The sequence below is a fragment of the Tenrec ecaudatus genome, chromosome 1, assembly GCF_050624435.1.
Source record: "Tenrec ecaudatus isolate mTenEca1 chromosome 1, mTenEca1.hap1, whole genome shotgun sequence".
In the NCBI taxonomy this organism is placed as follows: Eukaryota; Metazoa; Chordata; class Mammalia; order Afrosoricida; family Tenrecidae; genus Tenrec; species Tenrec ecaudatus.
Window position 1 is genome coordinate 60,877,260 of NC_134530.1, and position 13,439 is coordinate 60,890,698.

General features: G+C 59.2%; 1 protein-coding gene across 1 annotated transcript in view; it reads right to left on the reverse strand.

The window, feature by feature from the left end:
* Positions 1 to 1,075: 1,075 nt before the first annotated feature.
* GRIK3 (glutamate ionotropic receptor kainate type subunit 3) overlaps positions 1,076 to 13,439 on the reverse strand; it is a 238,332-nt gene continuing 225,968 nt past the window's right edge. Inside the window, exons 14-16 of the mRNA XM_075539217.1 lie at positions 4,023 to 4,245; positions 3,298 to 3,548; positions 1,076 to 1,307 (exon numbers count right to left, since the gene is read on the reverse strand). Coding sequence (XP_075395332.1) covers positions 1,113 to 1,307; positions 3,298 to 3,548; positions 4,023 to 4,245 — 669 coding nt within the window. The 3' untranslated portion in view covers positions 1,076 to 1,112. The remainder of the gene's footprint in view (positions 1,308 to 3,297; positions 3,549 to 4,022; positions 4,246 to 13,439) is intronic.

Here is a 13,439-nt window from a genome sequence, read left to right on the forward strand (position 1 = left end):
CTCTCTTTCTCTCCTGGGGAATCATTTCAGGTTTGGCAAGTCCGGGGGCCAGTTCCTTGGGTCCCCTTTGGTTTCCTCGACATGTTCTAAGATTGGCTCAGACGACTAGGGCCTTGACCCCTATTCTGGGATGGGGGTGGGGACCTGGCTTCCACTTCAACCCAGACAAGCCTATGCGTCTTTTGAAGAGCTGGCTGACAGAGGCCAGAGATAATTGGCCAGGGATGGAGAGTTGCTGACAGGAAAGAACCCAAGCTCCCAATCACCCACAGGTGGGGCTTGGTCCCCAGGAAGGGAAACTCCATTGGCCCTCGGGCCTGTGGCCTTGCCTGGGACTCCACTATACCTCTGCGAGGCCGAGTCTCTGGGCATCCGCTGGGAGGAGGAGCTGCTGCTAGCCTGTCCCATTTACTCCTACGCCCCTAGAGACTTCCCAGAGGGATGGAAGTGGCTGGGATGTGGGGCATGAGAATTCACCATGGCAGCCTCTGCCGGCACCGTGTCCCCCTCTCCTGACCCCACGTCCTCTCTTCTCTTCTCCGGGGCACTGGCTCTGCCTTGGTCTTGCCAGGACAGGGGCTGCCACGGTGGGGACCAAGCCCGCATGGCCAGGATCCTGTGAGCAGCTCCTGGGAGCTGGAATCGTCCTTCTGCCCAGGCCTTCGGCTCGCATGGGCAGCTCTCACATCTTTAGGTCACCCAAGGCTGTGTCTCTGGACTCGCCATCGGGCCCACGGGAGGAGGCTCAGGACCACAGAGAAGGGGAGGCAGTGTGAGAGTCCTCCCTCGGTTCAGTTGGCCCCTGCAGGGCGATGGCATGGAGCCCTGACTTCAGAGGCGGGTTTGGCCTGAGAGGGGGCTGTGCTTCCTTTGGCCATGGCTGTCTCAGCTGGCAGCTTCTGCAATTCATGGACGAAATGAGAGGTGAATGCCACCCCAGCAGCTGGCCTGAGGCTGCTGGTGTCCAGGTAGGGAGGGCACAAGGGCTCCCAGCCCAACAGGCAGGCAGCAGCTCTGGTCCCTAAGCCGAATGTAGGGACAGGGCACGTCCCTCCTGGCTCCTTTGCTTTCCTGCTCCTGCCCCAGGCCTGAGGTCCCTGCCTGGCCTGGGCCTAGGGGAAGACCGGGGCCAGCGACGAGCTGCATGTCATGCTGTCCTTGCCCGGGAGCCGGCGGTCGTTGAATGTGTGCATGTTGATGACGGCGTCCGTCTTGACCATCATGGGGGGCTGGGGCTTGTGCTTGACTCGGCGCTGGCAGGTGAGGGTGAAGCGGATCTCGTCGGCCACGGTGCTGCAGAAGGAACGCTGCAGGGGTGTGGGGAGCACACAGGTGAGGCCTGGCCCTGCCTCTCCAGCCAGCTCCTCCCCTTCTTCCCATGTGTCTGCCTTGCACCGCCCTCCCCCCCCCCCCCCCCCCCCCCGCCCCGGCCCCGCTTCCTCTCCTCAATCAAAGACTGCGTTTGGCTAGCAGGTTGGAATCTCAGGTAGTTAGGGCCGTGTGCTCTCCAGTTTTACAGATGAGCAAAGGGAGGTCTCAGAGAGGAAAAGGGCCTTATCCAAGGTTAAGAGGCAGGGCCAGGGGGCCATCTGAGCGGTGAACCGAGGGACACCCAGCAAGGGCATAGTGCTCTGGGGAAAGAACCTTCTAGGCAAGTAGAACAGTGCGCAGTGTAAGGGCCCTGGGGCAGAAACATCCTTGGGGAGGAGGCTGAGGAGAGATGAGGAAGTCAGAGAGGTGGCTGAGGGCCTGCTGAGGTAGGGCCTTTTGTTTTCAGGGTGGGAGGTGGCCAGTCAGTCCCCAGAGGATGCGCCGGCCATTGTTTCATGAGCCCCTCCCTCCCTAAAGCCGGGCATTAAGGGTCCCCCCGCTTTTGTCCGTGTTATAATGAGCACGTCCATAGGCGTCCTTGCCTAGACACCACACGCGCCCGGGACCCTTCCGAAGGCAAGGTGCGGATCTAAAAGCAAGACCTTTAAAGTGAGGGGCCACTTTTAAAGCCTGAACGCACTGGGAAGTTGCCTTCCAATAAAGTCCCCTTGGAGACACCAGTCTCGGGGCCTGGGTAGCCCGCCCCCCTCTCCTTGCCCCTTGGCTGAGGAGTTTGGAGCTGTGCGCTGGCTTTGCTGGGCTCCTCCCTGACCTGGCCCACTGACTGACTGGTCTGGAAGCCTTGCCGGTGCATTTCGATGACCCACTAAGCTGCTCCTTTGTAATGGGCTCCACCAGAACCTCCTTCCACCCTTTGAACTCACATCCCTCTGTACCAGCCTCTCCCGGTGCCAGGCCCCTTCCAGACCAATTAAAAGGGAAACTCTGGGAGAGAGGCCAGGGCATTAGCACTTAAAACCAGCCTGTCCCTGTGAGTGCCATTCGCAGCCAGAGCCCAGAGCTGCTGCCCCCCCCCCCAACTGAATTAATTTTACAGGCTGAGCCTGGTTCTACAGCCTGCAAGCTGCGGCCGGCCCGCTTAACTCTTTCGCTTTTTTAAACTTCTGATTATGCAAATTTTTCAAATATATGCAAAAGCCCAGGGGAAGGCATAATGAACCCCTCTGTCACAGCCACTGGCTTCCACAATTACCCCGGAGGGCTTGGCGTGGGTGAGGGGCTGGCCGCCGTGATCAAAGTTCACGCACGGCTGCTGTGGCCGTGACAGTGGAGAGGAGCGTGGAGGCAGGACTGCCGGCGTGGCCGAGGGCATTGCGGCAGCAGTGGGTGAGGCGGTCAGCCGGTGCCTGGTCCTGGCAGACTGGGTTCAGGGGGCGCTAGTGGGGGATGAGAGGAGACACCATGGGGTGGCTGATTCCCGGGCCGTCCAGGTGGACTCGGGGTGGCCCACGCAGGGCGGCCTCCTGGTACGCACCACCTTAGCTGCTCCTGGGCAGCAGCTTGTGGCCTTGCACCTCATGGGCCTGCAGCGGCAGCGTGGCACTTGGCTTGCAGGTTGGGAGGCCAATGCTTAACTCTTTGCACCACCAGGGACTCCTGTGCATGGCACACAAACCCCAAAGCCAACCCCCGGCCCCTTTGGGAGTCCATCTGACTCAGAGCCACCCCTCGGAAGGGCGGACTGGAGCTGCCCCATGGGGCATTCAGGCTGTACTTGTCTGCGGAAGCAGACACGGCTATAGCTTGCTCCCGAGGAGCGGCTGGTGGGTTTGAACTGCCCAGCTTTGGGTTAGCAATTGGTAACATTAGCCACAGGGGTGGTGGTCCGGGGTGGGCATGAAAGCAGTCCAAGTGCCGCCCTCCCCATACCTTCCCTTTCCCAACTCCCGGACGCGCATGCTCTACCTGCTCCCGCTCGGCGGTTTTGCGGAGTTTGTACACGAACTCGCCCACGGCCACCAGCACCGACAGGACGAGCCCGGCAGCCAAGACGATGAAGATGCCCCCGATCTTCTGGACGCCCAGGGCGCTGGCCTCCTTGTTCTCCTCCTCGGGGCAGCCGCTGCCCCGCCACCACTTCTCCTTCATGATGTGCAGCTTGTCCTCCTCCTGCAGCTGGAGGATGGCGATGGTGATCTTGTCCCGGTACGGGGAGCCTGCACGGGGACAGGGGCAGGGCACTCTGCTGTCAGCGGCACTGACCCCATCGACGCCCGCCCCCCTAATCACCCAGCTCATAACTCCATGAAAAGGGGGCCGGATGGCTGGGAGGCCCTGCTTTCTATCTAGACGGGGTCTCCAGGTGATTTGGGTGGTGGTGGGGTCCTGCCACCACAGGACCCTGGAAGGGTCAGCATAGGTGGGCTGCATCAGCAGAGCTGGGGTGAGGGGCAGCAGCCACGCTTTCTGGGAAGGGTCTCTCCCTCCCCCACTGTGTGTCCAGTTCCCATCTGCTTCATCTCAGGCTGACTTCACCGGGTCATTGGCTCCTCCTGCCATCCCTTGGACTTGAGTGTCAGTGAGCTAGGCTGTGTGGAAGGAGCAGGGCCAGGCAGCTGGAGGCTGCCTACGCAGGCCTGGATGTGGAGGGGCTTGCCCCTTCCCTCCGCTGCCCCCTGCCCCTCGCTCACCCATGGGCGTGCCAATGCCGTAGCCCTTGGAGTCGATGAGGCCCCCGATCTGGGTGAGGTTGCAGTTCCTCTGGGTGACGTACTCGATGGCCGTGGACTCCATGAGCAGGGCGTAGTCTGCCGTCAGGGCCCTCTGGATGCCCTCCTCGTTGTTCTTCACCAGCGCCGAGGGCCTGCTGCTCATGAAGGCCCACATCTTCTCGAAGGTGGAGATCTTCGACTTCTGGGCCGGGGAAGGAGGAGGCGCTCACACCCGGCTATAGGGCACCCTGCCCCCACCCCACCCCCGAGAGGTGGGAGGCCACTGACCTCCGCCCACCGTCGGTCCTCAAAGCAAGGCAGGGCACCGACCCCCTGTGCAGATGTGCAAAGGGCGCCTCTGGAGGACAGCCCCTGCCCCACACAGCCTAGTAGACCAGGAAGCCAGGCTGCCCATTCAGGTCCACCCATGCGGGGTGGGGGTGGGGGGCTCTCTGGTAATACAGGAGTGGTTTTCAGACTAACTTAAAGAAAAATGAATACGCTTTCCTTCACGATGATCTAACTTTTACTGTGCTTAGGCCTGGTGCCGAGCGCTTTATCTGTGTCTGCTCATTGGTTCTCCGTGGCTATCGCAGAAGACAGCCCGTTTCACAGATGGGAAAACAGAGGCCTGGCTAGGTAACTGGCTAGGGTTACCCAGGCCCTAGGAGGCAAAGCCAGGCTTCAACCCAACCTCGGGCTGCCTGGCTCAAGTCCTTGCTCCAACCAGGAGCCATCTGCAGGGGTGAGAGGGAGCAGGGAGGTTGAGGAGGGTATACTATGCGGGTTCAGCCCCCCTCCCCCGACATCCATCACACAACCCCTCTTGCATTTCGGCAGGCTTTCAGGGAGCGCTGTTGTCTGGGAGGATTTCTGTCTGTTCATGACAGTGAGAAAGCAGGGTGGGAATGGTGGAAGGGAGGGGCGAGGGGGCTGTCAGAGCAAGTGGGTTTCCAGCCCTTCCCCATGGCGGCCCAGAGCTTAGGGCCCGAGGGTCCGAGCCTGGACCTGCCGCTTGGAGGACCCAGCACCCAAGACCAGGGTGATGCTGCTGTGCGTGGCTGGGAGACGAGACAGGGGGCTGGGGCCGCGGAAGCAGAGGGCTGGGGCTGACTCCAGGGGACTGAGCGGGCCAGGTGTGCGGTACTCAGGAGTATTCCTGGGAACTTCAGTCTCGTCTGCGGCCGGTACGCGGCTGCCCTGGGCCTCAGAAGAGTGGGTCTCTGCAGGCCTGTGATGTCAGTCTGACTGACTGACACTGGGGCAGGTTCCAGGGTGTGTGGCATTATGGGTTTGTGCCAACAGGCTGAGGACAGGGTGGCCCGGGGAGAGCTCATTCCTCTCCTCGCTGGGCACTTCTCAGTCCCGGTAAGAATGGCTGCTTCCAAAGCAGGGTCCTGGAGACCCCAGCATACCTGAGGGCCAAGGCCACAGGGGCAGCAGGCAGGTCCCCCACTTGGAATCCCAGCTTGTAATTAGCTGAAGTGCCGGGAATGCCTTCGGTAGGCACCAAACCTGATAACCTTCTTGGATGAGCCGCCAATCCCGCCCTGGACATCTACCTGTGTGCCAAAGCCACAGGCTCTTGACTGCTTGAAGCTTGCCGGTCCTGACAGGCTGCTGCTCAGCTACTCTTGTGCTTCGGTTCCTCAGACACGCTCTTGGCTAGCAGCTCTTACCCATAAGCCCCAGATGCCCCCTAGACTGACTATTTACCCAGCGAGTCCTCCGAGGGCCTCCGCTGCCCCGAGATGCTTCCCTTTCCACCTGTCACACCAGTGGCCTCTCGGCCCCCAGGCATCTCCTGCTCCCTCCACAGTGTGAGGTGCACCCTCTCCCAGCCCCGGCTTCTTCCCCCTATGTGCTCTGCGACCCTCCTCTTCCCATTCTCTCATTCTCTTGGTGGCAGGCTGCTTCTACAGGGCTCCCGAAGGCCCCACCTCTTGGAAGCCATGTCCTTGAGCATGGGGCCGGACCTCAGGACCCGCTTTGAACTCCCCCCCAAAGGGACTGGGTTCCACCACCAAGATTTGGGTACAAGTGATTGTGATTTCAGCTCACTAGCTATCTCTGGTGAGGGCCAGCTGCCCTGCTGGGCACTGTCCCCTGGAGAGCTCTGTGTGGAGAGGAACAGAGGGGTCTTGGCCCAGAGTCAGCGAGGAACTGAATACTCAGCCTAACCACTCCAGAGCTTGGGATGGGACCCTCCTCCATGCAGAGCCGGGGGTCCCTGCAGGCCCAGCAGCACGTGGTTTTCCCCAGTGAGGGGCCCAGAGCCAGGACGCTGGCGAAGCTACACTCATGTCCTGACCCCAAGTCACCCTGAGGCAATAAATGGGGGTGGTGTTCAGGCACAAAACCCGAGGTAATGGGTTGTACAGCAATAGATGACTAATCCACGCTCCCACCCACAGACTCCATACATGACTTCCGTTCCTGACTCAGTGGCTTCCAGATAACCACCAGCTGCAGCCATCCCTAAAGCAGCCGCTCCAGTCCCCAACCCCAGACACCCATGCTTCCTGGATGCTTCCCCACCCTGGGGTCTGCAGGCCTAACATCATTTTCTTTCTTGTCCCTCCTGGTCACCAAAGCCCCGCCTTCCACTAGATGCGAGAGGCAATCAGAGGTCTCCTTAGACTTCTGAAAACACCCACTTGTGAAGCCTCCAGTGTAGGGAGTGATCAACTGATCCATTCATCCTTTCCCTGGTCCATCTGGTCATGCTCTTACACACGCATGCACGCACCCACTGTCCACACTCATCAGTCAACGAACTATTCAGCTACCCAGATTGTTACTTATGTGTCCACGTACCCACCTCGCCCAGGGTACCCACTTCCTCGCGACCCATCCCCCGATGGTACCCCCATGCTCTACACCCATCCCAGAAACCTCAAGCTCTAACGGGTGGCCTGACAGAAGGATCCATCCTGACCCTTTTTGAATCAGAAGGGAAAAGGAGCGTCTCTTTGCCTAGGCCACTTCCAGAAGCTCCATCCTGCTGCACCCATACACGGAACCACATGCTCTTTCCAGTCACAGGTGCTGTACATGGAGCCTGAGCTTTCCGATTGGGGTTGGGAGCGGAGTGAGGACAGATGGGTTTGGGGAAAGCCATGTGCAGCTGGCATAGGTACTGAGGAATATTGGAAAGAGAATCAGAGATCCTGGGCCAATCGGAATGGGACGGGACAGCAGGGACTGAAGCATCATCTGGCTGTGATGCCGGCTCTGAGCAGCTCTCCCACCTCCGGTGTCGACAAACCCATACCTCCAGCACCGTCACCCAGGTGGATCTGAAAGCTGCCTCCCTCTGGTCCTTGTCCTTTACCTCAGTGCCCCAGGCTCAGCCTCATCTGTCTCTCATGCCCCTTAAGGCCTGGCCTGCTGTTTTTAGGCGATTCTGGGACCCATTCTGGGACATCTTCCCCATTCTGGGACATCTTCATCTGGCGCCGTCTGAGGGAGGAAGGTAAGAAGCCAGCATCTACTCGATTCTGAGGCCCCTCTAGCTCCTAGCACTCAGGGCCTGGTTACCAAGGCCTGGGTCTCCGCCATCAGTCTGCAGCCACCATTCCTAGTGACTGCCCCACTCACCTAGGGCTCCAGCACAATCTGTCTGGCCTGAGACCCAGGGAGCCTTGACCTGCCCCGCTCCAGGGCCAGCTACCAATCGATGGTTGGCACCGCTGGATGCAGCCAACACAGGGCAACACGCCAGGACGGGAGGCTTTTTTCTCAACAAAATTGGCAATTCCAGCCTTTTCAAAGAAGCAAATTGATTTTCTCCAACGGAAGATACTTCATCTTGAGAATTTAACATTTCTGTACAAAAGCATATCTAGGGGTGTATCCCAAAGGGCGCAGGGCCCTAGGGAGCAGTGGACCAGTCCCAAGGGCTGGCGACCTGGGTGTGGGGAGGGCTCGGAACTGCTCAGCTTGACCCCGTTGGCCTCGCAGGGGCCACCGCGTCCACATTTCCAAGGAGCTGGAAATCTGAATGCTTGTAAGTCCAAAGTCCTTCCCCTTTAAAAACGCTGGCAATGCGTTAAGAAACAGGTATTCACAAGCCAGGATGCCTGTGGGCTGCACAATCCACACGCAGACAGTTAACGCTGAAGCTATTGGTAGTCTGTCGACTGGGATCATCTCACGTAATGACCTGAATGCCGCCCTGAAGTGGGCACTCTGATTATATCCGTCTTGCAGGGTGGTTCTCGGGAATTTGGTAGCCCTCAGGAATGGTCCCGTCGTCTCTGGCCCTAGGCCTGCTTCCTGCCTGCCCGATCTGTTCCTCTTTTTCTCTCCTGGGCTCCAGCCTCCCTCAGAAGTGCTTAGCTCTGCACAGGCAGGCAGTCACCCCCTATCCCCCGCCCGGGAGGGAACACCGGGAGACCCAGTGCTGAGGGTCCTGGAAGAAGGGGGCTTTCTGAAGTGTCCTTTGGCTGGCCCTGCTCCAATGTGCCCCCGTCGAGCCCTCCGCATCAGGAGGCGGCTTTGGGGCAGCAGCTCGAGAGTCCTGCCTGCTTCCTCATCTTAGCCAGCCAATTGGAGGGGTGTTCAGAGGGGAGAGGCTTTGATGTCACTTTCTGCCTGGCACTGAGCTAGCCTCTGCCCCCAGACCCACTGTGCCCACCGAGTTCTCTTGCTGGTCTCTGCAATGTAGGTGCCCGCATCTCTCCTGCACTGAGTTACACAGGTAAGCACACTGGGGATCAGCGTACACCTAGCGGAGCACTATGCCAGGCTCGGAACCCCGACTGCACAACTTTAAATCGAGGCATCACCCTGAATTCAACCCGGTTTCTGCATTCCCAGCCTCCCACCCCTACTGGCATACTGGGTTCTGCATCGAGTTGTAACGGCAAGGTCAGCAGTCTGAACCCACCAGCCGCTCCGAGGGAGAAAGACGAGGCTTTCTGCTCCCGCAGAGAATCACAGCCTTGGAAACCCCCAGGGCAGGTCTACTGTGCCCTTTAGGGTCACTTTGAGTGGGCACTAACTCAAGGGCATGAGAGACCCCGCTTCTGCGAGAGGGCAGGGCCAGCCCTCTATTTGAGGGGCGCGCGGATAGGAAGAGGCAGCCCACCACAGGTGGAGGAGGAGAGCTGGGGCGTGCCCACAGAGCGTCCTGCTCAGGACCCAGTGCCATGCCACCGGGCGGCGGACGAGGTCTCCAACCGCGTTCTCTGCTCACGTGGTCATGCTGGCAAAGGCTTGACAATGTCCAGGGTCCCGGGAACCCCTGCATTCTCAGGCCCCAGTTTCCGCAGCTACTATTTCTCCTGCACGATCCCTCCCACCCGCAACATCCGTGCTGCCTCCTGAGAGGAGCAGACGCCAGACTACTCCCTTCTGAGCCGCCGCTTTCTCCACGTTCTTCCTCACATTTGCCTACATGTTTTCACAGCCAAACAGCACTTTCATCTCCTAATTAATTGTTATCTTCCAAGACGGACTGGGCTGGGGGGAGGGGGGAGGAGGGGGGCAACACTGGGGACTCCATGCATAATGTCTGCTGGTCCCTGACAACTCTTCAAATGCCGTTTCCTTTGGAAGGATGGGGCTGCCTCTAGCCACTCTTCTGCAGGTGGAAGGGGGACAGGGGATCTGCAGTGTCACTGGAGAAAGATGGCTTCCCTCCCTCCTGTTCTGTTCTCAGCCAGGGGGTATCGTGAGGCGGCCTGCAGAGACCCAGGAGCATAGCCAACCACGGCCCTGAAGTCCCTCTTCCCTGCACTGTGGATGGGACACCAAGGGGTGCTGCCTGCTTGCCTCCTGTCCTCAACGTCCACTCTCCCTTTGCTCCACGTGGCTCCTGCCACTTGCCATCCATCCATCCACCCACGCGGCAGTGACATCCCTCCACATGTATGACTTGAGCCACTGCACTGTGTGTGTTGGGGGCCAGCCTATTGTGGCTGCCCTCCTCCCCACTGAGCCCCAAGGACTGAGGCTGGGACCTCTGAGGGGGCTGTGTGAGCGTCCTATTGAAGGAGTGGCTACTAGAACCCAACGGCTTGGGTTCAAATCCCAGCTCTGCACACAGTAGACCAGAAAACCAAACTCAGCGTCAGCGCGTCGATTCTGACCCACAGCGGCCCTGTGGGACAGTGCGGATAGAACTGGCCCTGGAGGTTGCCGGGACTGTGACGATGGCAGTGGAGAGCCTTGGGACCCTAGCACATCTGCAGCCTCTCCCAGCCTCACTCCGTCATGTGTGCAGTGGGGCAGCTAAGGGCCATGCCCCTCTTCAGGAGGGCAGCGTGCGGGAGCAGGGCACGTGTGAGCAGAGTGGAACTGTGCGCAGGGTTTGGGCGGCGGTGGCGATCGTCTGGAACTAGCTGATCAGGCCTTTCAGTCAAGGTGCCGGCTTCTGGCTGAGCTCAAGCCACCGATTTTGGGTTAGTCGCTGAGCGCTCAACTGTTTGTGCCATCCAGGGGCTCTGCAGGGCACGTAGCCCACTGCCACCATTCCAGGTCCATTCCAGCTCACAGCCAGCCACCCTACAGGACAGAGTAAGGCTGCTGCTTTCTGAGACTGCCTCTCCCCTTTCTCCCCAGGGGTACAGAACAGCTGACCTTGTGGCACCACCAGGTTCCTTTGCTCAGCATAGAGTAAACCAGAAAACCAGACTCACTGTCAGCAATCCGATTCTGACTCATGGCGGCCCTATAGGTCAGGGTTTCCGAGACTGCAGCTCTTTATGGTAGTAGAGAGCCTCGTTTTCACCTTCAGGGATGGCTGGTGGTTTCGAACTGCTGATCTTGTGGTCAACAGCTAAACGTGTAACCACTACGCCACCAGGGCTCTTTTTCTTGGCACACAGAATGTGCTTAGTAAATACTCTTACTGTTGCTGCCTGGCCTGGTCTCCCAGACACTTGCTGGCTCCTCGTCTGTGTGGACGCCTTGTCCAGCGCTAGACACCACTCCCTAGGGGAGGGCACTGTGAAAGCTGACAGGACCGGTGCCCTTGCCTCTTGGCCCCACCACTGATGGGCTGTGAGATCGTGGGTCAATTACCTATCCCCTCTGGACCTCTGCTCCTCTAGGCTGAACTCACAGTCTCTTCCACTCCAGCTTTAAAGATTCTGTGCTGCTCAGGAGGCTTCCATGTGGCCCAGGGAGGAGCCCTGCTATGGAGGGAAGCAGGCAGCGGTGCGGTGCGGGCAGGGGAGGCGGGAAGGATTGGCTAGCAACCTTCTGGGGGCGTGGTGCTTCTGGCTCCCTATGTGAGCTGGGTGCATGCATCGTGTTCAGACTCCTCTCTGCCTACAGACGTATGCCGCTGCCAAACAGGAAAGTTGAACGAGAGCAGGAGGCAGTGAGCCGGCCTTAAAGGGGACTTCGCTGGCCCTAAGGCGGACAAGGGAGTGGAGTTCCTGTCTGTAGAGGAGAGGGCAGTGGCTGCTCCTGACCAGCAGGGCTTTGTGGGCCTGGCTGGACCTCGGGCATGGGTACCAGCAGCTGCTGTATCCCTCCTCTGGCCTCCTCCCTGGATGGTTTGCAGAGCAGGTGGGTGAGGGTGGAGCTGCTGGATGCTGAGGACATGGCTCAGTGGGGAGCTGGGACTAGGCTCTTGGAAGCCAATCTGAGCATCTTAGCATGGAGAGAGGCAAGGGCATCCAATCAGCGGCATTGAGCCTGCGCCAGGCCTCTGTCTGCTGCTCCCCTTTGATCGGGAGCCCTGTTTAGAGACGGGCTCATGCGTAATGCATGAGAGAAGCTGGCACAGTCGAAGGGCTGGGCTGCAGCCTGGGGGTCGGCATGAGCAGGCCTGCACGCACATGGGCCCTTAGCTACCATACGACACATGTGTGCACACACGGTTCTAAGACATCTGTACAGCCCTCACACGCACAAGCCCAGCCCCTCCTCCCAGCACACTGATGTAGGCCCACCACATGGGCACATGGGCAGAGGCACTCACCCACACTCCCCATGCACGCACACATGCAAACGTCCTGGCCCCTGTGTGTACGCAGGCACAGGCACTCATCCACATGCCCAGCTCACAGAGATGGATGTACACCAATGCGCGTGCTCTCTCTCTCTCTCTCTCTCTCTCTCTCTCTCTCTCTCTCTCACACACACACACACGTGCACCTGCACAGGATACTCTGTTCCATGGGCACACGTGTACACACCCTCGCATACAAAGATGCGCATTTGCATGGGTCACACGCTGCAGGCATGCAGCCACAGACTTGCTTACACGCATGCGCGCGTCCACAGAGTCCTCAGCTCCTCCCGGGCCTGGCTGTGTGTGTGCTCCAGACATGTGGTGGAGACCCCCGAGGAAGGCTGCTGGGGTCGCAGCTTCCCAGGGGGGCAAAAAAGGGCAGGGTCTCTTTCTGTTCTCATCACAAAGTAGTTGCTTCCAACCACAGGACACCCCTCCCACCTCTTCCTTTCCTCCTTGCTCAGGCCCCACGGGGGGCTCTGCCCATCATGTAGGGGCTACAGAGGAGGTCCGGGCTCAGGCTGGACGTGGGGCCTGTGCCTAGAGGAAAGCCCCCCCTCTTAGTTTCCCAGGTGTGGTTGGAGATTCCTGAGGAGGTGCCCTGGTGGTGTAGTGGTTACACATTGGGCTGGTAACTGCAAGGTCCACAGTTTGAAACCACCAGCTACTCCTACTCCATAGGAGAAAGGGGGGGCTTTCTACTCCCATAAAGAGTGGAAGCCTCAGCAACCCACAGGGACAGTTCTACTCTGTCCGAAAGGGACTGCTGTGAGTGGGCATCCCCTTGATGCCAGTGAGTCTTGTTTGGTTTAAGCAGTCTTCGACAGAAGTCCAGGGCCTAACCTTGCTAGGGTTGGCCCTAGAAATGCATGTTCTCAGCACACACACCCCTTCCCTGAGCCACTGACCCAGACATTCTGAGGATGGGGCTGGCAATCTGTGTGCTGACCAGTCCTCCAGTGCTTTGGACACCGGTCTAGCACATGCCGGGCTTTGAGGAAGGCGGACGTGGGTCAACGTCTTTGGCCAAGTGATGTAACCCTTCCCAGTCTCGGTGTCCGCACGTGTAGGCTGGCAATGGCGATGGCTGACCACAGCACCTGCCTCTTAGGATGTGCCACACAGATGAAATGCGGTCCACTAGTTAGCATGGGGCCCGCCCCAGCTGGCCTCCTGTGAGCACCAGTAATGATAATGCTTGTTAACATTCTCACTGATTTTTGGAGGAACATTTATAGCTACTGGTTCTCAGTCTCCTAAACCCTCAGCCTCTGTGGGTGGCCAGGTGAGAAGACTTTGGAAACTGAAGTCCGCACCTTGCCAAAGCAGGGTCCCCTCGGGAGCAGTAAGTGGGCTGATGTCAGGGTTAATTTGAAGACACCAGCTGAGCTGGACGGTGACACACCATAGGATGCTCTTTTGTCCTT